This window comes from Crocodylus siamensis, chromosome 4 (genome assembly GCF_052110815.1).
Source record: "Crocodylus siamensis isolate JL-2025a chromosome 4, ASM5211081v1, whole genome shotgun sequence".
NCBI lineage: Eukaryota > Metazoa > Chordata > Crocodylia > Crocodylidae > Crocodylus > Crocodylus siamensis.
Genome location: NC_143398.1, coordinates 197,092,769 through 197,120,235, shown reverse-complemented (window position 1 = coordinate 197,120,235; position 27,467 = coordinate 197,092,769). Strand labels below are relative to the sequence as shown.

The 27,467-nt window shown below is 40.9% G+C and overlaps 1 protein-coding gene across 1 annotated transcript in view; it reads right to left on the bottom strand.

Annotated features, from left to right (window-relative positions):
• Window positions 1-27,265, bottom strand: part of PDE1A (phosphodiesterase 1A) — a 300,886-nt gene extending 273,621 nt beyond the window's left edge. Inside the window, exons 1-2 of the mRNA XM_090045293.1 lie at window positions 27,215-27,265; window positions 10,203-10,316 (exon numbers count right to left, since the gene is read on the bottom strand). Coding sequence (XP_089901419.1) covers window positions 10,203-10,316; window positions 27,215-27,240 — 140 coding nt within the window. The 5' untranslated portion in view covers window positions 27,241-27,265. The remainder of the gene's footprint in view (window positions 1-10,202; window positions 10,317-27,214) is intronic.
• Between the last annotated feature and the right edge of the window lie 202 nt (window positions 27,266-27,467).

Genomic DNA, 27,467 nt, shown 5'->3' with positions numbered 1-27,467 from the left:
TGTATAGAGCCAGTAGTCCTACAAGACAATTTCCTTATAAAGAGATTCATTTTACTTCCAATGTTTTCCAATTTCCACAAACAACATTTACAATGATATTGGCAAAGCTAGGAGGTCTGAAATCAAACATGCATGCCTGAGTTTGCAAGTTCAGATGTACATTGGGTCATTTCTCGCTGCTTCTGCCTGTTTTAGGATACTGTAAAATCTAGTATCCTTGCAACAGTCATGCTGTCATGAGAACTAAGAAAAAAAACAATGGGCTAACACCAGGTCAAACACGGCTCTGGCCCGGATGTTCAGTGGTGTTTGCCTCACCATCCCTGGTGGTCCGTCGAGTAGGTATTTACTTCCAGTGTGGTCGTCCCCAATCTCATCTGCCATGACTTTGAATATTATTTCAGTGGAGGGTCCAACCACTGGAGGTCTCTCAATGGCGGAACATCTATCTGGTGGTCTTCTGCGAGGCTCTACCCCCCCCACCCCATCCTTATACCCAGCCTCGACGGGTCACAGCTGTCCTCCTGGCCAAGCTCCTGACCACTGAGCCCCGATTACTTTCGCCGGGGCAGTCCTCCCTGCCAATGTCAACAGCCTGCGGTACCCTACCCAGGTTACGAGGCCGCCACCCTTTCCCTAAGGCTAACAACTGACCCCAAGTCTTAAGTAGCAATCAGGCTCCACAAGCTCTGACCCTCAACCCCTCCACCAGTGGGAAACACAAAATACAAAAGAAAAATCACTCCTGCACTCTGAGGGGACCCAATGCCCCTTGACCAGGCTCCCTCTGGCTAGTCACTAACATCCCGCCCTTGACCCTATGGGCATGTGTTAGGCCTATATGTGACTGGGGTAACCAACGGACTCCACCACAATTCTTCTCCCTCATTGCCCAGCCTTTCATTCCTTCGGACCACCCATGGTCCTCCAGTGGACACCGATCCCCTCATGACCCACTGGATTGGCACTATGCCAATGAGGGCTGTGTTTTGCAGCCCCTCACACTGCCTTTGTCTCTCATCTCCTACCTGGTGCGCCTCTTCGGCTCTCCCAGTGCCCTCAACGGTCCCACCTGGGCTGGTGCCAGGAAATGCATTGGCCTCTCCAGCCCCTCAGCTGTGGCCACTGGCATTAGGGTCTTTCTATGCCCTTCTGCCCTTTTCCCCGGGTTCCCAGTTGCAAGGAGCCACTTCCGGCTCATGGCTCCTTTCGCTGCAGCCAGCAATCTCTGGCTTGCTGCGGGAGCCAAAGCGTCCTTCCCCACCAGGGGAAGCAGCTTCCAGCTCCTTTCGCTCCTGCAGGAGCTGCGGGGAGACACCTCCTGTTGGTGCCCCTGCCAGCGCTGATCTGCCCCCTTCCTCATTGCCGGCAGCCCGTTTTATTTCCACCGGCCGGTGATCACGGCTGATGTCACTGCAGGTAAACATCTTCCTTTACTATTACTTTTTTTCCCCTTCCCCTCTGGGGGTTCCTGACCCTGGGGCTCCCCCTGGTATTTTGGGGTCCTCCCTTTGACTTTGCCCTGTGACAGGCTGTCCTTGTTTCCACTCCTGAGTCATTTTTTCCCTCCACAATTCATTACCCAAAGTCATCTTATACCTGAAAATGATTCCCCTATACAGTCCTTCACGAAATATTGCAGAATGGCTACAAAGTATTCTCCAAACATATTCAACTTCCTCTGCATAATATCTCCCCAAGAAAGCTATAGTTTAGCAGCCATTATTACTGGAAACTATCAAACAGCTACAGCCATCATTTGCATTAAACAAAGACTTCAATTTTTTTGAATATTTTTTTAAATTTCAGTGGAGATATACCAATCTATACCAGTTAAAAAGCCTGATCTTTATATCAAATTTGTTTACTGAACACTTCTCTCCACCCTAGACATTGCTTTTTTTTTTTTTTTTAACTAATAAAGCCGATATCGTGAAAAATACAGGCATGGATAATAGTGCCAAACATAATTTAAAAAGAACTTTTGATAGAAAAGCAGTCACTAAATTTCTAGGAAACAATGTGCAACAATACAGAAAATACAGGATATTAATTTTTCAGGGTAAAACATCTCAAAGTTTTATTTGTGCTACGCATTGTAAACTATATAAACACACGTCTATTACATTACAGTATTCTTTGCTTTATTATTGATAATACCAGAGTCCACATAGAGTATGAAAACAAATAGTCACTTTATTAGGGGGATAAAGTAATAAATTATACATTCCTAATGTACTTTATTAGGACTTTGGTATTTTGAAAGAGGCAAGGAAAGGAGCAAATATTATATTTGATCATATAACTAAGCAATTAGTAGGCCGGGAAGCTTGCCCATGTGACTCATTTCATTTAACAGTTCACTGTAGTGGAGGTATAGTCAGAAGAGGAAGCTCTTGCAAGGTTAGCATGAACTTTTAAGTTTTGGACAATAGATTTTGTGGAAACACCATTTAATAACAGGACAATAAACAATAATAATACCTACAACAAAATGATTAACTGAGTTAAAAAATGTGGTTTTGCCACAGAAATTTGTGCGTGATAGGGTTTGTAATACAGTCTGCCTGTAGCACATGAGCCAAGTGATATAGGTGAAGGGTGGTCAAATGAGAAAAAAGAAAGTAGTTGTTTGGGTGGTAGATTATCTGTAATCTTCCTTTATTCAAAGAGCCAAATTTAGCAGCACGCAAAAAAACCATCTTTTAGTAGAACCCACAATACTTGTACTACAGAAAATGTTTGGGTGGAGCAGAAGTCTGTAGATTGTGAATTTCAGTGCTTAGAGACTCATTTATTGAGTCGTCATCTCTTAAAATGTTACTACCTTTTAAATTTATACATTTATTTTTATGTTTTTAAATTTTATTTTTGCAAATAAAGAGAGGTCTTAATATTTTCCAGTCTCTCCTACTGCTGCTTCTTTCTGGACAAAAAATGGTTTCCTTCAATATTGTATAATATTTGGACTGTGTGACCTATATGGCAATTGTGGACATTCCTAGGAGCAGCATAGGAGAGCTGCACTCTAGGGCTCAATCCTCCAATTTATATCCAAATCCAGTGGCAGTTTCCAGGAGTACAGCAAATAAGCCTTATTAACCTACTCAGTGAAAATAATATCAATCTTAATTTGTGGCAATGCTTAGCATAAACCAGAACAGATAATTTTATGCCTCCTTTATATCTGAATTAGAACTGCAGCCTTCTATAATGCTAACACTAAGTAATACACCAAAAATACAAAGGCTACAGCTTCTACAATAATTAAAATTATATAAAAACACATTTTAATAAAAAGTAAATAAAATAAAATACGTATCAGTTACAAAACAATCAGTACAAGTGATCTAACCCAGTGATTCTCAACCAGGGCTGTGAGATCCTTTGAAGGCTCATGCAAGAAGTGTAAGCAAGTAAATAAAGTATGATGAGATAAGCAGATAAGCACAGGCTCAAGCTCTCGCTGCCTGACTGCTCACCCATGCTCACTGCCTGGACTTCTCTGAGGATGTAAGCACTGGTTTGAAATGGGATGCCACTCAATTCACAAAACTTATGGACGGGCACCCTGAGAAGGTTGAGAAACACTTGTCTATCTTAACCACCAACCTCAGGAGTATTTTAATTTCAGAAGCCAAAAAAAAAGGAAGCCCCTGATTTACAGTGACAAAACTTAATAGTGTAATTTCAATATCAATGGGGATGTATCTACAGGCATTATATCATTTCCTCAATTTTCTATTTAGAGAATTCCTGAAAAGTTCCTGAAAATTTGACACAACTGTTTTAATCTTACTTTTATACAATTTATTTTACTCCTTAAGTGGATTTCTTTGAGGTTACCAGGTGAAGATTATCCTTTAATGAAGAGTTTTTACATAAAAGGGAAAACACACAGAAAAACTGACTACAGACACATAAGCAGCAACTTAGAGTTTTGTATCATATTTGTTATTTCTGCAGAATTATGCATTAATGAGATATTTTTTATTATATCCATCCATTTCACAGACAAACTTCTCTTTTCTGCTTGATCATGTAATAGTTATAAACCGATCTTTACAGGTTTCTACAGTCTGTTTGCAAGAAATCATGAGTCAAATGGAAGAATCTCTAGGGGGGGATGTACAGTCATTACACTTAGATGTTCAGGAGAGTAGGCCAGGTAAAACATGGCCACCCAGTCTAACTCAGCAATTTCTTACTTGAATCCTGCTCTTTGTAAAATTAATTGCAGAACAGTACAGACATTCCTAGGATCTGACCTAGAATCATGCAGCTTGTTTTAAGCTTCATGATTTTAGATTGGGTTCCAGATTTACAGACATTCAGCCAGGGCCAGGAACCCAATCTAAGCAAGTCAGGGTGGGGCAGGCAGAATCAGGGAGGGGGTGCTAGAAGGCATGTGGGGTGGGAGTTGGTAGGATCTGAGTGGGTGGGGCAGGTCCAACAGGGGTTGGCCATTGGGGGATGGAGGGGTAAGAAAAACATAGCCCCAGATGTGGGGTGAGCAGCTGGGTTTTCCCAGCCATGGGGCTGTAGTCCAAACATGTACAGACATTCTCTAGACTGGCCTACCCATGCCCAATTTAACTGAGTGAACCTCTCAGGTCAACTAAATTAAACCAGCAGCTGGGGCTTCATTTTTTGCTCAAGCTAACCTTTGGGGAACATCTGTACAGTTTGGCACTTAGATCGACTTAGCTAGGGATCTAAACATAGGGTCCACATATGGGTGAACTAAGTTAGATCAGGTGGCCATGTTTTACCCCATCTAACCTCTGAACTTTTAAATGTAATGTCTGTACATACCCTGGGTGAGGTTCTATGGCCCATATTCTGACAGAGTTAAAACTGCAGTGAAAATACTGCTCTCTTCTGACTTATAATATATTATTATAGTTTTCTGTTCAATAACACTCTTCACATAATTCATCAGTGGTGGAAAAAGACAGTACTGTACCTTCTTGAAATGTTTCTGTCAATACAAGTAGAAGATTCATCCCTGTGTACCAGCTTCTGTTGATTGTTGCAAAACTGCAGAATCATTACATTATAGATCTAAACTGAGCACACCTCTTCCAAAAGCCAACATAACCCAACATACCCTACTGCAGATACATAACTGAGCTGGTACAAAGGTTCGTGCACCAGATTTTTTTTTATTTTTATTTTGAGATTTATGTCTTTCTTACCCCTCTCTCCTACTTTTTCATAGCCCAAATAAGCTGTAGGGCAGGAATTAATGTGGCTGATGTGCTCCAGACAAATACAAATTACACAATTTAGATAGTTCTAACCCAATATGAACTTTAATCATGTCCCTGATTTTGGAGGAGTTTGATTCAATCTCTTACGCAGAGTCTTCTCCAGTTTTAGCACAAAGAGGACAAATATAAACCCATATGAAAAGCAAAATCTTTTCTTGCACATAAGCTCAAAGTTCTGAGTGTGGAACTTGTTCCCTCAACTAAGATACAAGTGTGGCAACCTGGAAGAAAAATCAGAAGGCCCTAGGCTTAAAAAGATTCCCTTGACAGGAAAGACAAGGGAAAGGTCAGCATGCTGTAAGACTGACAGTGAGAAAGACCAACTGAGAGCCAAGACTGTAGCAAGCAGGCTATACTTCATTTCCTAAGAAAATGAGGGACCACAAGATGAACCTAGAGATCAGCGAAAAAAGTCCGCGTGAGTTAGTGACCATGGAAGTGACTTCTGTTAGTAATCTGTATCTCTCATACTTTTGCAATATATACCTTTTCAAAAGAAGCTGCTTACATGTCACTATACATTACTGTTTGCCTACTGTCTCTTGAACAAAAACTCTTTTGAGTCTGTTGTAGGCTGAAATGAGCATATATGATATTTGTAGCCTGGAGATGGTCTAAAATAGTGGTTGGATCATGGAAGGATGGACCAAGAGTAGAAGAGGCAAAATTCTGGCAGTTAAGAAAACTCTACTTGACAGACTGGAAAGGGTCTCTGAAATGACAGATTATTCAAGGACTGTAATGAAAGGTTTTTTAAGCAAAATGTCATTTGTACAAATTTACACTTGAAAACTGAAAGCTTGTCTAGGACCTAAGGAAGGGTACTTTATCTTCAAAAGCTCATCTGTATTCCTCACAACTATACAGTTGGTCCAATAAAAGATCACCCACAAAAATCTTTACCTCTTGCATTTTCTTGTGGAAGAATTTATCACTTTATAACAAAAAGTTGAATGGTAAGATTTTCAGTTTTAGATTACCCTACAGACTGCTATATATTATCCCTAAATACATTAGATCATTGGAAAATACAACTAATTTATGTATAGATGTACCATGTAATTGTTAAATTCAACAAAGACCTTTATCTAAATGAAATAAAATACTGCTATGAAAAAAACAATTTGTTTGAACTAGTTTGCCGAGGAGGATCCACATTCTGTCCTCCAAATGACTGTGTTACTACATGAAAATGTTACTACATTTTTAATCTATGAAAGTGTCATAAACTTACAGGATCTATTGGATCTCCAATGGCCAATTCTGCTATTGACTCACAAATACAGCTAATTGCCTTCAATAAGAACTATGCCACGCATATTTGGCCGATGATGAAATCTTGCTTCATTGCTTCAGGGCTAGGGAAAGACATTCAAAAAGCCCGAGCCTAAACTGATTCTATCTTTGCAGGTCAGTCTAACCTGACTAGGTTAAACTAATTTGTAACTGAACAGACATCCCAGAAATGTAGGCACATGCCTGCAGTGGCTCAGGCTATAAGCCAGGGGGCGCTAAAGCAGCCCTCCTTTCCCTTGTACAGTACTGAACTGAGGGTGGCATGGCCAGGCTCTGTAAAGATGCTCTGATTAGCCCAGCAGGGAACTGATAACAGTGTTTATCACCCCTAACTCAGTGTTTAATACCCCGCTAAGAAAACAACAGAGGGACATTGCCAGCTACCTGTTGATTCAGCACGGACCGTAGCCAGCATGTGGTCCACTAGCTAATACAGACACCTCCCTGAGGCAGAGGGAATGGGGGAATTCCTGCTTAGCAGGGAGTGATGAAAGGGAGGGAGGTGAGCAGCCTGCAGTCCCTGCCGGAGCTGCAGCCAGAGAGCAGAGGAGAGGGGCCAGCCCAGAGAGCATGCGGGGACGCTGGAGGTGTATTGTTTAACTTAAATCAGCAAGGGGTCTGGGATAGTCATTGCATAAACCAGTTTGAGCCAAATCAGATAGTTCTGATACTACATTCAATCAGATTAATCTCAAACTGGTTTCAGCCATTTTCAAACTGGTTTATGTGAATTGAATCTTTGTTCTGTTACAAATTTAAACCAGTTTCTGATCACTCAAACTGGTTTATGTGTAATGTCTGTCCCTGGCCTAGAAGAAATCATTTGATTATTTCCTTCTCTCCACCTGCAAGACAAATCAAACCATCTGCCAATAGAATTCTTCCTTAGGCAATCATACACTCTGCAGTTCCTCCCTGCTACAGATACACATGCACACATGAACACGCACATGAATTTTTGTTTTATTATCTCTGTATCAATGTTCAATGAAACCAGTCTCTTTATTTTCTGTTCACTTCCTTGAATAAAAACTGTTTTAAGAGATCTGTCTTAAAATAATAAACCTGATTCAATATTAATAAAACTGAATATTTATAATATTCATAACCTTAAAATGAAATCTTGATAAGTCCAAGACAAAACCAGCTCAGCATTTATCCATAAAAATAACATTTTTCTTTTTAGAATAAAACATATCTTTTAGAACAAACTAATATTTTTTATCCTTGTTTTTAAAACAAAAACTTAAGTCATACCTTGTCCTATAGTAGGAACACTGATCATCGGGTAGGCACAATTCACAATAAGTAAACCCTGTTTCCTGTGAAGTTCAATAAACCACATATTCCATATACTGATTTTAACACACCTAAAATCTTATTTCTTTTATTGACTGCACATAGTGATTGCTTTTATTGAAGGTTGTTTATTACATCAATTAGTTATCACAGTGGAATTAATCACATTTAGTAATCAAAACTAGTTGGAAAAAATGTTTCATCTAGAAGCTAATAAAATCAGAAATCCATAAAAATACTAAGAGTGAACTTAGGGTGCATACACAAGCTACAATACCTCAGCTGGGGTAGAGGGGGGGGGCACAAGGCAGAAGGGCTCCCTTTCCCCACCCTCTGCCTGAGCCTCTTGACAAGCTGCTGGCTTGGCTCGGCCTGGCCTGGCCTGCCAGGAGCTGGGAGGGGCCTGCAAGGTGAGGGAGCTCCGTTCCACCCCATTCCAGCTCTGGCCAGGCCAAGCCCAGCTGGCAGCTGTCTGCTAATCCCTACCTTACCCCTCCCTCTCCGATAGCCCTGGAGCTGGTGGGGACAGGGCTGGGGAGAGAGGTGGTTCAGTTGGAGCACGCCTGCCTGCTGGCCAGAGCTGGTGCAGACAGGCTCGAGTGGCAAATGTCTGTTGGTTTGGAGGGTAGAGGGAGGGTGGGGAAATTAACTCATGGCACTTTCTGTAAAGCCCCTTCATATCTTAGGCACTCTTAGACTCTACACCAGTGATTCACCACTAGGGTGCCATGGCACCCTGGGATGCCTTGAAATCCTTTCAAGAGTGGTGTGGATGCTGCACAGTTTCAGCACCATCAGCACTGTTGTAAAACATGATTCACAAGATAAACTCAGAGTTTTCACATAGCAATCCATAGAGTTAAAAACACTCTGACCTATTGTGGTCCTTAGGACTTTTTCCAACAAAATAATTGCTCTATTTTTTTTCTGTAGTCAAAAAAAGGAATGAAAATTAAGAACTGGCATTTTCCAAGGAGTGCCTCGAATCTAAAGAACCACTGTTGTTTACCAATAAAAGCCAGTGTAGAGACAGGGAGGTCCCTAGTGGTGGACACTTTATCAGTTAAGTTCTGTCATCAAAAAGGGGTTCCTTGGGATAATTTGGAATTCACAACCACCAGCACCTTCACAAAAATCAAGCAAGTGTTGGACAAAGTAGCAAATAATTCAGAATGTGAACTCAAACATCGTTTGCCAGAAATCTTCCTATGGAGCCAGCCTACAACTTAAGTAATGTGGAGTTCCTCTGGAAGAATCCTCATGACAAGTAGCTGGTGAAAACACCCCTTCCCATACGAATCCCCAATCCAAATCAGAAGGGAAGCTAACTAGTATTGGCAGACATAATTTTAAAACTTCCCTGTACTGACTCAATCGCATCTAATTCCCTAAATATAATAAATACGATAACAGTGGCTTCCAATTTTAATAAGAAATCAAACATTTTCCTTCTGCTAGCATCTGTTGCAAGCTCTTCAGAACTTAACATTTCAAATCTGCCTATCCAAAAGGGAGGTTTCTTGCTCTTTCCTTGCTTCCCAAGCACTGAGGTTATTGTTATTTACGCAACATATGGATGTGAGAATGTAATACATCCCAGTGTCAGCATTCAGAACAAATCATCCAGTACTAAATTAGCTAAAAGTTTGTGGCTTTAGGATTGTACTGATGATGGACTTTACGTCTAACATGTAGATACTATCTTATGGACTTCATAGACCGGGGGGGGGGGGGATGAGGAATTGCTCTAATGATAGGCATAAATTATGAAAGCTCCCAAAAAATAATCCCTTAGTCAATTTCTGAGGGGAAAAAACAATTCAAGACAATAATATAGTATCCCTACCTATATGTATATATACACACATGTAGGCACCTGTCCACATAGACTATTCCACTTGCATACCCAGTACGGCAAAGTACAGGGAATTATATACTTACCTAAATGTACAGACCTTTTCAGGAGGACCATACTGGTTCCAAATTCATTCCAAATTAATCCTAATGATTATATACACTAAAAATGCCAATTCAGAAGAAAGGATCTGTACAATAACTGGTCAGAGTGCCATGGGAATTCAGTTACAAGGACTTACCTGAACATAGATATGGGCAGCAGCTTTTTTAACTATCTGTGTCTTCCACATAAGGTGATCAATTCTAACACAATACTCAGCATTCATCTGCTACTACCAAGCATTGTAAAGATGTATTAGATTCTGATAGTAATAATAATAACTGCTTATAAATAACTCTCCCCTGTATTGATCAGTCACTTTCATAAGCAACCCATCTTTCCTAGTAAACAGCACACAAGAAAGAGAATCTACTCACATTCCCTTGAGCCGTTGCCACATTTTTTCAGTGTGTCCTCCCAGATGATACTTTAGAGAGGTGCTTTCCAGTTCCCGGGTTGTTTCAGTAGCTCTAGCCCCCATGGTAGCTGTCCTATGGTAATACAGTTACAGTCAGACTCAGCAGCATGTAAAAGCATTCCTTACTCCACTATAAATGTCAGAAGATCCATGCATGTAATACAGTAGGAGCTCTCACACATCAAACTACATCAGAATTACAAACTGAGGGAAGCTTCTGCCTGAATAGCTATTCATTTTGATAGACAAATCCATTCTTCAAACCCACTCCCCTCCCCACCAGCCTACAGCAGTACAGAGTATAAACGGCTCTTCTGACCTCACAAGTCTAATCCATGCATGTGAGCCAGTTACTATACTACTGACTGACTGACTGCTCAAGCTCTTTCCCTATGCACTTCGATTGCTGGAGGGATATCCACTAAAGCACAAAAGATTTCTTAAAATTTACTAGAATGCCCTGCCATGCAGGATAAACGTGAATGACTTTAGCAGGCCAGAAAAAAAATAAATAAATGCTATGCAGGTTGGAGATGCAGGCTGCAACAGGAAAGCAGATGGGAAAAGCCAGTATCAGCTTGCACCACTCTAGGAAAAGAGTGCCTGTTTAAATGCCAGAGCTTTTGCCTCTTTAGTTGATCCTGAATTGGTCCTTAATGAATGAATGAACCAGCCTCTTAACAAAAGCATAGCTGAACAAGCATTAAGTCAGTATTTCAGAGTTGTATAAATCCCTGCAGAAGAGAAATCAGAGAGCTCTACAGGTTGTTATTGAAGGAATATGCTGTAATCATGACTATTCACCTTCTCCTAGCAACTCCACACAGTAGGTAACTGTCAGTTTCAATGGTGGAAAACGCAGCAGCTGCAAGACAGTCTGTTCAATTAATCCTTTGAGACAGCAGCATTGTGTGTGTCAAAATCCAATGCTGAATTGTTTGTGCATGCCAGAAAAAAGAAAAAAAATCAAATGCATGTAAAGAGCAAAAGGAATGAGGACTAGGTGGTCTGCCAGCCATACAGCAGATTGCCAGCTCTCTCTCTCTCAAGCACAGTGCCATGCGTTTAGTTGTGCAGCCAGAACTGCTACTTGGATAGGACTGAAAGCAATTCTGCATCAGAGATGCTTACTCAGTGGCATGTTAGGGTTTGCAGAGCTTTTTCATTCACTTTCTAAATATCTCTTTTTGATCTAAGAACAGAAAAGGATCTGTACCTCTGAACAAGCAGTCAAATAATCAGAGGCACCACTGAATAATCTAAATGATATAGTTTCAGCTACAGTTTCAGCTACAAAGCATTCAGCATGTTTAAGAGCTAGAAAGTGTGTGGGTATGAGACAGAACTTCCATCAGAAGTGGATAGCAGATGTGGGTGAAGGTGATATATGTTTGGTTTTAATATTTCTGCAAAAGAAAAAGGAGACCAAAAAAAATGCATATTTTACTGCACCAAATTCCCCCTGCCAGTCTCCTGCACTTTCTTATCAGTAGGCTGACCATGTGTCCTAGTTTGGCCAGGACAGTCCAGGATTCCATAGCACATGCACAGGAGCAGTGGTGCCTGCCCAACCACCTGCCTGGTGCACCGTTGCTTTGCCTCACCGCTAGACTCCAGCCTGGGACTTATGACCAACTGGCCAGGACCAGACTATGGAATCCTGGAGCGTCCCAGCCAAACCAGGATGTATGGTCACCCTACTTATTAACAATAGGATGCATTCCTCCCCATAAAATTATATACTTTAAAAAATATATCCCTTTTATAGCAAATAAATCTGTATTCTCTACTAGTCACTCCTTTATTCCCAGTGGACTTATATCCAGTGATTAACTGGTACATTTCATTTCATTTCACTTGCACTGGTTTTAAACCAGTAGTATTCCATTAACTCCACCAGAGTGACTCCTGATTCTGACAGGTGTGTGAAAGAGGAAACTCAGGCCAATAAACTTCACTGGGGACTTGAAAAGAAAGAATCAAGATGGCCACACCTCATACGCATTCTGGGGAGTCTCATGTGACAAAGGTGAAAAGTTACAAACTGTTGTTCTAGTCTTCAAGTACTGTACAAAATGATGTATTTAAAGAAGACAGTATTACCTTTAAAGATGTCCTCCTCTAGCTGAACAGCTCACTAAAGAGCTACTACTGAGAAACTCCAGTCCTGTTCGACACAGTACCCTAGGATAGCTTGAAAGAAATGAACCTTTCCAATAAGTAAAAAATGGCTATTATTAGCACTAATATGTTTTTCCTTGTCCCTTATGCCCAACTCCAAGATAGCTGAAGCAACACTACACAAAAAAAAAATGTTGTATTCATAGGAATGCCTTGTATTCCAAGGAATTTTAAGCCCTATTTTTCCTCAAGATAGTCCCTTGTCCCTGGTGTACACTTCTAAGGCAGGAAACTACCCCACTGTAGCAACACAGAAACATTAAGGATGTTTGCTCCTGTACAAGGAAACAAGAACATGAGAATATCAATTTGATACTCTGCAGAAAGAAAACGTTTTGCCTGATCAACAGGTATACCAGGCTCCTCTCATGTACGGCTACAGTTATAAATAAATAATGATGACAATACTCTTTGGATCTTGGTGACTATGATAAAAGAAGATCCTGTCCCTTAAATATGACTCATAGTAAGAGAAGGTATGTTGCCTTTTAAATTTTGAATGCTAAACAAATTTAAATGTACACAAAAAGAGACTCTAAAGGAAGGAAAAGTATGTAATTCTACCACTTACAGAACTGGCCACAGAAACAGGGTAAAGGGCTAATTTAGTTTTGACTACAGCTTTATTTTTAATAAATCCTTTGCTCCTAAAGGAAAACAAAAAATAACAGTTTATTCAATTGTCCATTTGGTACATGAAGCTCAAAATTAGTCCAAAGAATTAAAATCATGAGAGGCTGGAGGGGGGCAGGGGTGTCATACTAGTGCTAGTACCCATTTTTCCAAAACTTACAATGCAAACTTCCCTGTTGGGAAAACTGCAGAAGTGCCATAAACCAATTAACGAATTTGAAAACACTGAAAATGCAGATAAATTCCAATGAATTAAATTACATCAGGTATTCAATACTTCTTTGGGGTAGAACTTTGGGGTTCATTAGAGGCAGGTCCTGTCAGACCAACCTGGTGGCCTTCTATGACCAGGTCACAAAATCCTTAGATGCAGGGGAAGCAGTGGATATAGGCCTTCCTCAAATCCAGAAAGACTTCGACACTGCCTCTCACCCCATTCTCGTTAAAAAACTAGGGGACTGTGGTGTTGACATCTACACGGTCAAATGGGTTGCTCACTGGCTGGAGGGCCGCACCCAGAGAGTGGCGGTGGATGGGTTATTTTCGACCTGGAGGGATGTGGGCAGTGGGATCCTCCAGGGCTCGGTCCTCAGGTCCTCACTATTCAACATCTTCATCAGTGACTTGGACAAGGGGGTAAAAAGCACCCTGTTCAAATTTTCTGATGACACTAAGATGGGGACATAGACATGCTAGAAGGGAGAAATAGGCTGCAATCGGACCTAGCCAGGTTACAGGGGTGGGCAGATGAGAACAGGATGGGTTTCAACACTAAAAAGTGCAAGGTGATGCACCTGGGGGGGAAGAACCAGCACCATACCTACAGCCTGGGGAACTCCCTTCTCATCAGTGCAGAGGCAGAAAAGGATCTTGGAGTCATCATTGATGCCAAGATGAACATGGGCCGGCAGTGTGGGGATGCAGTCAGGAAGGCCAACCACATCTTGTCATGCATCCACAGATGCATCTCAAGCAGGTCCAAGGAGGTGATACTCCCCCTCTATGTGACACTGGTCAGGCCACAGCTGGAGTACCATGTCCAGTACTGGGTGCATCACTTCAAGAGGAATGTGGACAACATGGAGAGGGTCCAGAGGAGAGCCACTCGCATGATCGGGGGCAGCAGGGCAGACCCTACAAGGAGAGGCTACGGGACCTGAACCTGTTCAACCTCCACAAGAGAAGGCTGAGGGGGGATCTAGTGGCCTGTTACAAACTAGTCAGAGGGGACCAGCAGGCACTGGGGGAGTCCCTGTTCCCCCGAGCACTACCAGGAGTGACTAGAAATAACGGTCACAAGCTGGCAGAGGGTAGATTCAGGCTAGATATCAGGAGGCGTTACTTCATGATCAGGGCAGTTAGGATCTGGAACCAACTTCTAAGCGAAGTGGTGCTAGCTTCTCCCCTGGGGGTCTTTAAGACAAAGCTATACGAATAGCTTGCTGGAGTCATTTGACCCCAGTAGTTTTTCCTGCCATGGAAGAGATCGGACTTGATGATCTGCTCAGGTCCTTTCCAACCCTACCAACTATGAAACTATGAAATGGCTTAAATATTTCTTTGGTAGTATTTAGTATTTGGGGTTCAATCCTGGAGCCTTTAATGGCTATGGCTTTCTTTGCTGACTTTCATAGATTAGTCATCTCAAACATTTATACACTGTCCCTGTCAAAAATCACACATTTTACTTTTAGTATATTTAAACAATATTATTAAAACTGTAAGGATGGTTTGGGCTAGATGTTATGGACATACAGACAAATAAGCCATATTGTCATGAGTTCTTTGATTTTAATAACGGGGTATATATTTTATATATTAAAAAGAATCCAGTAATGTTCTTAGCTTATAAAGCCAGAAGTACTGTTTTGAATACCTAGTCTGACCCCCTGCACAACAAATCTGCAACAAGCCAAAAAGCTTCTTAAAAAAAAAAAAAAACACCATGTATTTACTTGAATTGAAGAGAACCGTGATTATAAGATGACCCCCCAAAATTAGATTTTATATATGGAAAATTTTTAAATTTGTTATAATTTTCCACATATAGCATCTAACTACTGGAGGTTTGCCTTGAATTTGTCCCCCTGCCACTGCTACAAGAGGAAAAATAAATCTGGGGGACAGGTAACCCCTTTGCTCTCTGCTACCCTCCGACTTTTTTTTTTGCTCTCTGCTACCCTCCCAGCAGCCTCTTGCCAGCTCCTTACTGTCAGACCCTGCTCTCCCTAGTCTACTGCACAGTAAAGTGTCACTGTCTACACATGCACAGCAATTACTGCACAGTGGATTCATTTAAAGTGCCACATGCTAGTACCCACATATATAGGTACTGGGGCCTGCACCATGGCCAGCAGAGCACAGGGTGCTGGTTATTGCTGGCAGGGCCAGACTGGAGCAGTGGAGTGCTGGGTGTTGCTGGCACGGATAGGGTCTGGAGCATCCCTGGTTCAGGGAGGCAGGGAAGGAGCTGCCCAGTGCAGAGACAGCATGAAGCATGTGGCTCCTCAGCAAGGAAGGGCTGGCCAGGGATCAGAGTTTCCCCGATGGCTGCCAGACGGCTATGGCTTCAACATGATTGCAAAGTCCTCGCAGCCCAGTGGCTGGAGCTTCCCCCAGTGGTCACATGGGAACATGGCAGGGCTTCAGGGATTTGGGACTAACTTTAGTCCCAAATTCCTGCACATGCCAAAAATCGCTTAATGTGTATTAGCTTAATGCACATTAAATTTAGTCATGCTTAAATGCATGTGTAGATACACCCCATACGTCCTAATGCCCTGTGCACTGCTCTAGAGTTGTTAAAGACTTTGCATTCCCTTCACACCAAAATAATATAGAAAGCCCTTTGAGTAAACAAGAATCAGATCTTTTGTGACAGATTCTAGCATGTCGATGACAAAGATTTCAAATATGAAATTCCACTTGCCTAGTGATTATCTCCTAATATGTCCATTTGTTTCCATTTTTCAACCTATTTCCAAAGTTTCTATAATCTTCCATGGGTTGGAGTCCCAGATTTAGCTCTCATGGATGTACTGTGCTTGGCAACAGGAGGAGGTATGCAGGTCAAATCTGTGAGTATTCATTAACATTGCTAAATTCAGATAAATGTAGTGCCAAGTAAATATTGTTTACTTGGAGCATTGAGAAGAAATCTAAAAATATATTGTCATTTTATTTTGTCCATGTATATATGTGCACATTATAGAGTAATAAAAGAATTAATTTTTAAATAAGGAAAACAACAAAATGAAAGCCACAACAGAGATAACTAAGCAGATGGACAGGACAGCCCAGAGGCAGGACTAGCCTACATATTTACTGAAATTCAACATTATCTGATACCAAAAATTAAATATCTAGTTTTTCTCTTAGGTTAATCAAACAGAGGAAGGGGCGTTGCTCATACTACAAGTTATATACCCTAGTAATGAGAATTCTTACATTTGAAGCAATAGTAATAAAAAGTTCTGCTTCTCAAAATATTGACAAAACAAGAGGCTGAGATGATCATACATCATTCTTTCTGAGTGTCTGGACATATATTAGTATATCTTACTTGAATCTGGTTTAGAATTTCTTTGGGTGAAATCAGGGTAAAAACTACACCAATGTAAACTGCAGCACTGTATTCATGTTATGTCTGCAGCTTTCTTCAAAGCAGCAAGGAGTCTTTTTCCTGATCCCCTGATGGACAGTTGCTGCAAGGAGTTACCCCATGGAATAAAGTAATGTTGTAGGTTGGAGTTCTTTTTAAACCAATAACAGTGTTTCTTTGGTCATTACTGGCTTCCAGAACAACAACAAAATAAACCTATTGAATTAACTGAAATTGTTAATGATTCATAATGCTACCTCCCATTGTCTTTTATTATCAATTTGTAAATATATAATCCCAAAGGATTTGGTAGTGCTTACTGTGATAGAACTCAGACTGTGTTGTACTAACCACTGTACAAACACAGTACAAGTAGCCAGGCCCTTTTCAAAGGAATTTACAATATAAGTATTGCATACCATGAAGTTTTTGTGGCTTAGCTGCTATTTGCTGCTGGAGAATGCTCTGTTAAGGCCTACTCTGTAGAGCTCATCATTGAAGACACTGTGTTGAAAAGTACAGTTAGCACATCTTGAGGGAAACCTTGTTGCTTAGATCCTTAGAAAGTGAAATAGTACTGAATGCTAAGGGAGTGGAAGATAACATGGTGCCGTGTGAATAAAACAAAAAATATAATATAGATCCCAGCAATCCCCCAGGTTTTCCAAAACCTCATGAAGTCGCTCCTAGTAGCATATATAAAACTCTGAGTAAGTTTTGGCAGGTAGTCTACTCATCTGCTACTATATCCTGATTTGTATAATCATACCCAATCCTTTTTATTATAATAAATAAATAAATATGGCTCACCCTCATTGGCCATACATGTTTCCTATTATCTGATGTAAAAAACACAGCAGAGGTAAGAGAAGAGCATCTGTTCATATTAAAGTTCACAAACCTCATTTAAATTGCAAAATCTTTGGATCTACATAAGGTCCAAAATACTGGCACTGGCAAAATAATGATGTTAAAATAATCTGGAATTTGCAGACTGCCCACAGAATAGAATTTCCACTGGTAACATAATTAAGGTATAGCAACTTGAGAAATTTACACAGATGGCCTGCACAATAATTGTCACTTAATTTATTAAGTAAATAAGAGTTGGGACTAATATTCACTGGGCATGTCTACATGAGACATTTACTTTGGAGTAATTAGCTCTATAGCAAATGTCTCAGTGTCTACACATGCAGCCCTATTAGGCCTCAGAACACTAATAAATTCTGCCACACAGTAGAACTTGTAAATTATCCTGCAAGCTAAATACAAGTACTACCCTGCTGTGGAGTTTTTTTACTCCCCAGCACTACACATGTAGATGCTGATGCAGTTGGCTAGGGCACAAGAATGCTTCAGTGCAGGGGCTGCCTGCCAACTAGCCTGCACTAGAGTACCCTCATGTACCAGCTAGCCCCTCCACAGCACGTTGAGCGGGGATGGAGCAGCCCCAGACTGGCAGGCTAACGACCCCCTCCCCCAGCCCTCTGCCAGCAGGGCTGCTCCAACCCAGCTCAACATGCAATAAACCCCAGCATGATAACCATGATAAGTAGTGCAATTGCTTTGACTAAATTTCAGACACAGATAAATAAAATAAATAGATGTTATGGATTTCTTAGTGCCTAATTTAACAACTACCACATACTGGATATTCCACGCAAAATAAAATTTCTTCCATCCGCCTCCTTAGATGATTCCATTTGATTATTACAGTGGAAAGTAATATTCTGATCTGATTCTTTCTGAACAGGAAAGTACCTCAGATTACACAAGTCTAAAACATACCAAAGTTAAAGTTGGCTTTCAAATGGGATCTGTAAAGAAAATAAAAATGTCACAGAATCAAGAAAACTGAGAATAAAAGGCAAAATATGTTTGAAAATTGGGTTTGACAAAGGACCTGCCAGTTTTTCTCACTAGATCAAACAAAAGTAAAGGAAATAAGTGGTCCATTGTGGAAAGATATGTACATAGAGGCAGCATGTGGCAATGTTGTTCTAGCTAACAATTGTCTAATGAAACCATTTCAAGCACACACTTTGAGCTACTCAACAAAGGAAACAAGAAAATGTTCCTTCTCTAACTGTAATATTTCCACAAGGACCATGGCAACAAGAAAAAGCTTCTTGATATTTATAAAAGGCTATAGCAGAACAGATGTCATTAGAGGAAAAAAAAAATCTCTCAATCATCTCAAACTAAAGATTTAAATTAGAGAATGTGCTACCGATGCAGCCTTAGCATAGGTTTTTATTTTAGGCTAACAATGCACTAATTGGATGACCCCAGGCAGGAGAGATCAATTTGTTAAAATGTACATAGCATTTCCTTCTCTGACTGAACAACAAATTCATAACAGAACAGGGGAAAAAAAATTCTCCATTTCAATCAAAATAATTTCTTCCTTGTGCTCCCAGGCATTTCCAGCAAGTGTTATATAGCTCTGGATAACATGCAGCACCAGATGGGATACCCTGAAAATCATACGGAGTTTTCCATAGTGATCAAAGACTTTGACCGAGTATATTGTTGCTCTTTAGAGGTATAATATAATCTTATTAGATACTGGAGGTGATAATACCATTCTATTCAGTGCTGGTTGGGCCTCAAATGGAATATTGTTTTCCTTAACCCAGAAAATAAAATAATTAGAAACCCTTTTTTTTAAAATGGGATAGCATGTCCTGCATATAAAATGTTCACTTGTTGTGGGAATTAAGTATAGTAACTGAACATATAGCTTGGTTTCCTGTATGTGTAACTGAATATATTTCATACATAATGATCCACTTACATTTTTGGGGTCGATTCAACTTTGGCTCCTATCTAAAAAATATCTGGCCCTGTATATTATTGCAATTTAATGTGGAAATAACTAGAATCACAGGTTATAGATCTAGCGGGGATTAATCCAATCCTCACATGTGTGGAAGGTGTACTTTTCCTAATCCACCTCAAACATATGCCTATCTACCCTCTTCTTATGGATATCCAATGAGGGAGATGCCACAACTTCCCTAGGCAGCTTATTCTATTGTCCTACTGCCCTTCCAATTCAGAAAAAAATCCTTAGATTTAATTTACATCTGCTTTGCTGCAGTTTAAACCCACCTCCTCCTGTTCCATCCTCCATGGCAAGGGAGTACAGTTGTTCTCCCTCTTCTTTACAGCAGCCTTTCAGATATTTGAAAACTGCTATCAGGTTCCCCTTAATCACCTTTTCTCCAGACAAAACATACCTAATTCTCTTAACCTTTCTTAACACGCCTTGAGTTCCAACCTCTTTATCATCTCTGTCACTTGCCTTTGGATCCTCTCCAGTTTTTCTTCTTAACATAAGGCATCCAGAATACTCCAACAAAGTACAGAGTGTGGCTATCACCTCCTCTTTCTTATAGTTTTATAGTTTCATAGTTAGTAGGGTCAGAAGGGGCCTGAGCAGATCATCAAGTCTGACCCCCTGCCATGGCAGGAAAGGATGCTGGGGTCAAACGACCCCGGCTAGGTGATTATCTAGCCTCCTTTTAAAGAACCCCAGGGTAGAAGTGAGCACCACTTCCCTTGGAGGTTAGTTCCAGGTCCTGGCTGTCCTAACTGTGAAGTAGTGCCTCCTGATACCTAGCCTGAATCTACTCTTGGTCAACTTATGGCCATTATTCCTCGTTATTCCCAGTAGTGCTCGGGGGAACAGGGACTCTCCCATTGCCTGCTGGTCCCCCCTTGGCCAGTTTGTAGATGGGCACCAGATCCCCTCTCAGCCTTCTCTTGTGGAGGCTGAATAGGTTCAGGTCCCATAGCCTCTGCCCGTAGGGTCTGCCCTGCTGCCCCTGATCATGTGAGCAGCCCTCCTCTGGACCCTCTCAATGCTGGCCACATCCCTCCTGAAGTGTGGTGCCCAGAACTGGACACAGTACTCCAGCTGCGGCCTGACCAGTGTTGCATAGAGGGGGAGGATCACCTCCTCGGACCTGCTCAAGATGCATCTGTGGATGCATGACAAGGTACAGTTAGCCTTCCTGACCGCATCTTCACTTTGGTGGCCCATGTTCATTTTGGAGTCAATAATGACTCCAAGATCCTTTTCTGCCTCCAGCTCCAAGATCTTTTTCCTAAATTGAAGACTTCTGTATAAGGCAGCCCTATTTCCACATGATGCTTTTTTGACAGTATTATATTGCAGACTTGCATTGAGCTACTAACCCACAATTATGTCTACAATTTTTATACACACTACCCCTATGGTAACAAAAGTGAAAGGAGATTGTGCAAATGGAAAGAGGAATCTTCCAAGCCTATTGGTTTTGTATTTTGTGACAGTAGACTTCTGATGCCAAATTCCAGAATTTGTGGCCTAGAGCTATTTCTATAATCAGAAGCCAGAATGTATATGTAGTTAAACCCTGATTATCTGAACCCCATTATCTGGATCTGAATGTTAAGTATTGGGATCTGACTCGATTCACAAATGCTGCCCAAGTGACGCCAACACTACCCTCTTTCCCCCTCCCTGTCCAGAATATATGCACCAGGGAAAGTCCAAACAAGTTCTCAAGAGTCTCTTTCTCTTTTCTTTTAGGTGTGCCTCAAAACAAGATGGAGAGCAAAATGATTAGAGAACCCACATATGCTTGCCCAAGTATCATTCCTTATAACATGAGGTGTGATAGGGGATTCAGTGATCAGTGATTGGCTAGGAGAAAGAACTGGAGCCTGAAGTAAATAAGATACATGAGTTAATGTTATTACTATATTTTAATTTTGTGGGGTTTTTAGAAAGGGCTAAGAGGCCCTTCCCTCCTCTAAATCACCAGATACAGAGATAGATGTAGTATCGGGCTAAGGTCCCACCCCAGGATTGTTGCAGGAGTAAAACTGGATAAAAGATAAAAACCAACCTGTCCTACATAGCTATAGACTAGAGCTCCCTTTCTAGGCTCCCACAGGACCAGCAATAGGAGCAGAAGGCATAGTACCCCTATTTTCCCAAATGCCAGAAGAGATTCATATAGCTGGTTAACAAGAAGAAAAATCCCCATCTAGAGCAGATTCAGTCCCAGGTGTTGGGATCTGTACTTTCCTAGTTGGCAGAAGACTTGGAGCAATGGCAAATAGTGACCCCTTCTTTTCACAGCCACCACGGTGGGCCAGTAAACAGATAAGCTTAAGTCTATCAAAGCAATAGATGGGGCCTTTTTTCCACTGGGGAGCTTGGGCATACAGCATCTCCAGAAGAGACATTTCTCCAAGCTGGGGAATATGTCTAGGCAAATGGGGTAGTCTTCTATTGTGGCTGCAGTAGGAGAGGCAGTCAGCAAGTGCAGCTGCTTCTTCTTCTTGGCCTGCACATAGCTGCCTGCTCATCTGCTTTTTTAAAGAACATTGGGAAGTAATAACTAAATTAATTCTCCAGACACCTGTGTTCTATTTCCTAAACTACATCTATTTCCTAAATTACATAGATCCTAAAATTCAAGAGTTCATTTTAAAATCTGCACAGTCTGCATAATTGGTCCTGAAGATTGTCTTTACTTCTACCTCAACTCCTGAGAGCAACTTTCCTCAGGAACTATATTGCCAGTTTACAAGAGTTTACAGTGCCAAGGATCTGGAAGTCAATTATCACAAGAATGCCACAAATCTTACATCTTCCAGAACAAAGGGCCTTATTCATCTCCTTGTTCCACAGATACAACTCAGAATTGCCAAAAAAAGGTGGGGGAAATGAAGAAGGAAGAAATGAAGACAAGAAAGGGGAAAAAAAGAAGGTATCACTAGAGAGGAAGTAGGAGATAGGAAAGAAAGGGGAGAAAATAGCTTTTAGAATAAAAAAGCATCTACTGGCTCTGGTGAGGTATGGAGGAAAATTACTGGTCTTTTGTGATTTAATAGTCACTGGCTTTGGAGGAACTCAAACTGGGAAGATAGATGTCACTATATGAATAGTATATAAATACTGTATACACAGCAGGGATTTTAAGTGGCCTGTACAAGCCAGCATGTTTTCACTATTAACACCTGTTGTTAATCAATAGTATGTTGTCTTATTTATTCTAAATGTTTGATGAAAATGACTTCCAGGGACACTGTCAGCTACAAACAGGGTAGTACGTACTGCAGACGTCTCTTAGGCTATAGAAAAAAATATGGGCTATTTTACCGTGTCTGAGAAGTACAATGCTATTTCAATATCTAATGTAATGCATAATTACAAATACACACAAACAGGTACAAATAATGGCTACAAAGTCTGTATGTACAACCATCTCCTGGTTTAGATTCCTAGCTGTGCAGCATTAATGCTCACTAAAAGTCTCTAGAAAAAAGGCTGTTTGTATGGAATCAAGTACATTATATGATTAATGGCAAAGTATGCAAAACAAACTACTTGAAAGCACTCCTGTTCAATGCTATTGGAGTGTAGGGTCTTGCTGCATACTTATGAAATTCAAGTACTGCTAAATTCAGAAAAGACACTATCCTTAATACATTCAGCATGGTAATCTTAAATTCCAGTCAGATGGACCCTAGCATCTGGCTTTTAAACATCTTAAAAAGATGTCTAGAGCATTAAAATTGATGCTAAAAACTGGCAGTGCAATTCAAAATTGTTGAAGAGTCTAGCATGCTCAAAGATTAAGGATAAGAGCAAAATTCAGCTGACAGAGTCAGATGTTTAATATCAGTGGAAAATGCAGTGAGTTTACCTAAAGCATGAGATTGAAGGGCAGGCACATTTTACTGTAAAATAGGTTATATGCATACCATATTATGCATCAATTTATAGCACCTTATGATCTGGATACAACTGGACTAGCATATAGTAAAAGGAAAAATAGAAGGACAATATTGAATTTGATTCAAAAGATAAATCTCAAGTCAATACTGCATATCTTATACTTTTAAAATCATATGAAATAAGACATTCTAAAAGTATAAAATTTAATTTAAATGCTTCATTCATTCTGCATTAACTTTTCAGGAAACGCATATCATGGTTACATTCATGGAAGGCCAAGTTTCTCTAGAGGAAAATATATATATATGCTCAGTTGTGAACTGAAAAATGAAGGTGCAGAGAAAAAGAAAGGCCATTATTGTTAAACCAGTATGTTAGCAATAAACTCAGGTCTCAGAACAAAGGGAGATAGTTCCATTACTGAAGCCAAGATGCTGATAGACTAAGAAAAGGTGTTACACTGAAAGAGAAACACAGGCTATTTTTGTTCTTGTATCAGTACCCTCAATTTGTTCCTCATTTAAGTATCTTTCAGTTTCCTCTACCACTCAGGCTGTTTTCTTTTAAGATTTCTATCATTTTTGTTACAGGTGATGCTCTGCTATTTTAATGGGCTGCTAAAAAATAAGGGGCATGAGCAGTTGCCAGCATTTTAATCTGTGTTACCTAGACCAACTTTGTATGGAATTAACCACCACAGCACTCAAAATTATTGCAACAGTCATGAGCACTATTGGTCAAGCTACACTAAGATAAGCAATGGTGAAAAAATGTCAATGAAAAAAAAAATCTAGCATAGGCGAAGACTTCATCTACCTAGGTTAGCACAGCACCCATTCCTTGCCTGTATTAAGAACATAAGAGATGCTGTATTTGGTCAGACCATAAATCCATCTGGCTCAGTCTCCTGAATCTCATAATGGCTATCAAATAGGTAAAGGTAAAACAGTCAGCAGTGATAGTCTTGCCGTGTCAAACTCTTTATAAGACATTTTAAAAAGTGAGCTGGGGAAGAGGCATCTGTCAAGAACACTGTATACACCCATTTTACATCAGTCCAAAGTTAGATTTGTTATTTTAACTTGCTTAAACTTTATTTTGAGCTACAAAATTTTCCACTAAAATATAGCCCATTTAAGGATGAACTCTTATCCTTGTAAGTTCAAAGTAAAAGCATCAAGTATTCAAAACAATTAGTTCTCTTTTATCTAGTTTAAAATTTTCTGTTTCCCTAAATGTAGTTTATATTAAAGGTATTTTGAAAGATTATTTTAAAAGCCAAGCAATTTTTAACAGTCATGACTTATCTTTGCTAATTTAATCAATTGATTGTAATTTCTTGCACATAGAGGAGAAGGAAAAATTCACCTCCACTTAAACAGTACAGGTTAGTAGGGCTATGTGAAGCTTTGGGTGCTAATTTGATTTGGAGAAGACTTGGCCTGACTCAGTGGCCGTATCTCCAAATTGTATCAGGAAACAAATAAAAACATCTGAATCAATTCAAAGCTCTTCAAATTGATTCAGAAAAGATTCAGAGAGCTTCAGAGATTTGGACAGTCCCTGCTCACTGCCGCAGGAAGCTGGACTCTGTGCCAGTAAGTAGGGGGTGGGGGGGTGAGGGAAGGAGGAGAGAACCATGGGGGGGACCACTACCAGGCCCCATCCCCTACCTGCTCCCCCAGCCCTCCTGAGCACCTCCCAGCCCCCCTTCATGATTGCCTCACCCAGCCCCAGCTCCTGGTTCTTTAAAAAAGCCCTGCGCTCCCCAGCACCAACTCCTGGTTGCTTTAAAAAAAAAGAAAAAAAAGCCCTGCATTCACACTCACTGGCTGCTGCAGCAGCCTCAGGGCTTCTGGGGGCTCACGGCAGAGCCCCACATGCAGCGTGGGGTAGTAGGGAGCAGCAGGGATTGCCCCCCTGTCTGGCAGGAGCTGCTGCATGTGGGGTTCTTTTTTATTTATTTATTTTTTTTAAGAGCTGACATTGGGGTGGGTGGGGCAGCCATGGGGGGGCTGGGAGAGTGGGTGGGTTATGGTGGCGCATGGCAGATCCCCCCATGTAGTGCAGGGTGATGGGGTGCAGCAGGAATTGCCCTCCCCAACCTGGCAGCAGCAGGTGAGTGTGGGCCTTTTTTGTTTGTTATTTTAAAGAGCCGGGAGCTAGGGCTGGGAGAGTGAACAGGGGATGGAGGCTCACTACAGAGCCCCCCCAGGCAGTGCAGGGCAGTGGGGAGCAGCAGGGATTCCCCACCCCCCACCACCAACCTGGTAGGAGCCGGTGAGTACCAGCCTTTTTTTAAAAAAAAGCCAGGAGGCTGGGGCTGGGCAGGACAGCCATTGACAGAGACAGCAGGCAGGGAATGGGGCCTACTTGATTTGGAGATTCGGCGGTGGCCAAATCTCTAAATCAGATTTGGCCGAATCGATTCAGGACAGAGGTTCGAATCACTGTCCCCCAAATCCAAATTCAAAGTGAATAGCCACTTCACACAGGACTACAGATTCCATATGTTCATGCTGATTCTTTTAAATCATTTACAAACCTTGATACATTAACCTAAATGGTTTGTTGAAATGTCTGTGGATTTTGCTTGCAATCCATATAGTCCCCCACTTAGTTCCTTTCTCCCTTTTTTAAGCACCTGACCCTGTCCCAGTTAGGTCAAAGAACAGAGGACTAGGAATACAAATGTTTCTGTAAGGCTTCCTGTGAATACAAGCCTGAGGGATTGCAGTTAAATGAAACTTGGTATGCAATTTCTTATCAAATCCAGACTGAATTAGCAATGAAGCCAAATTTAGATGAGTTGAATGTAATACTGAAGGCTAAGAAATACGTCTTGAAGTTATTAGGAAAGAGAGTCTGCCACCACAGTTTAAAGGGGCTTGATTACTCCCTTTGTCCAAGCAGAATGCTAAGAACAAAATTGGCTTGTAACATATGGACAGATATACCATGTTCCACCCTGAAGATCCATCACATACTTGAAAGCCAAGAAATTTAAAACTTCAGCCTTGCTCATAATTGTTCTCTAGGAAAACATGTATTATTTTTAGTTTAATGCAATTCTTGTTAAGGACCTTCAGTAATGAGGAAGGGAATGTAGGGATTGCCACAATAAGTCTATGCCATGAAGGAACCCCCTCTATGGACTGATTCTCCCATGGCTGACTGTGTCTCATTAAGGCACAAATTGGCTGAATGGAACCGGATAATATGAGGCATTTTGTTTGTTTGTTTTTATTTATATGATGCAATAATATGCACGTCCATTGGTCCTTCACTATTTCTAAATGATCAATAGAAAAGTTAGGAATGGATACAAGTTTATACTATATTATTAGTACTTAATATATATTGGATATACTTAGGGTCGTATGCATCTACATACTGGCTATCTCTACACGAGACACTGACTGCATAGTTATTTAGTACTTGCATGTACAAGTAGTAAGTTACTGCACAGGTGTTATGTGTAGTAGCATCCCCAAATGGCTTTTTGGTGATACTGACTGCGCATGAACTTGTTACTACTGCACAGTAGTGTTGCATCATGCTTCATTCCATGTGATGCTACTGCACAGTAGTAATGAGCTACTGCGTAGTCAGCATCTCATGTAGACATGGCTGCAGTGTGCTAATGATTAATTATTACTTCATTAATATAGTTCAAGACCAGAGGAAAAAAACAGATCTAAGAATACTGGAAAGCCCTATTGAACATTTAAGGGGAAAGGGTTACACAAGTCCTTTTTTCAAATTTTAACCATCAGTCAAAGACTTGGTAGACTTACCTCTCTTGGATACTCACCTAGCTGCCCTGCTTGGGTCCCACATATTAGGTTCATGTGCTTTGAACGTTCCTGTGGTCTGGGTAGGCTCCAGCATTATTTTTCATTGGCCTTTCTGATGCACATCTTTCATCAGGTGATCGATTTCCTGGTTAGACTCATCAGCTAATTAAAGTTCCCTAGGGAGTTCCCTATCAGATGATCCACTGTATAAATACTAGCCTGATTGGATTGGCTTTCTGATTTGGTCACTTTCTCTGCCCTAGGTAATCT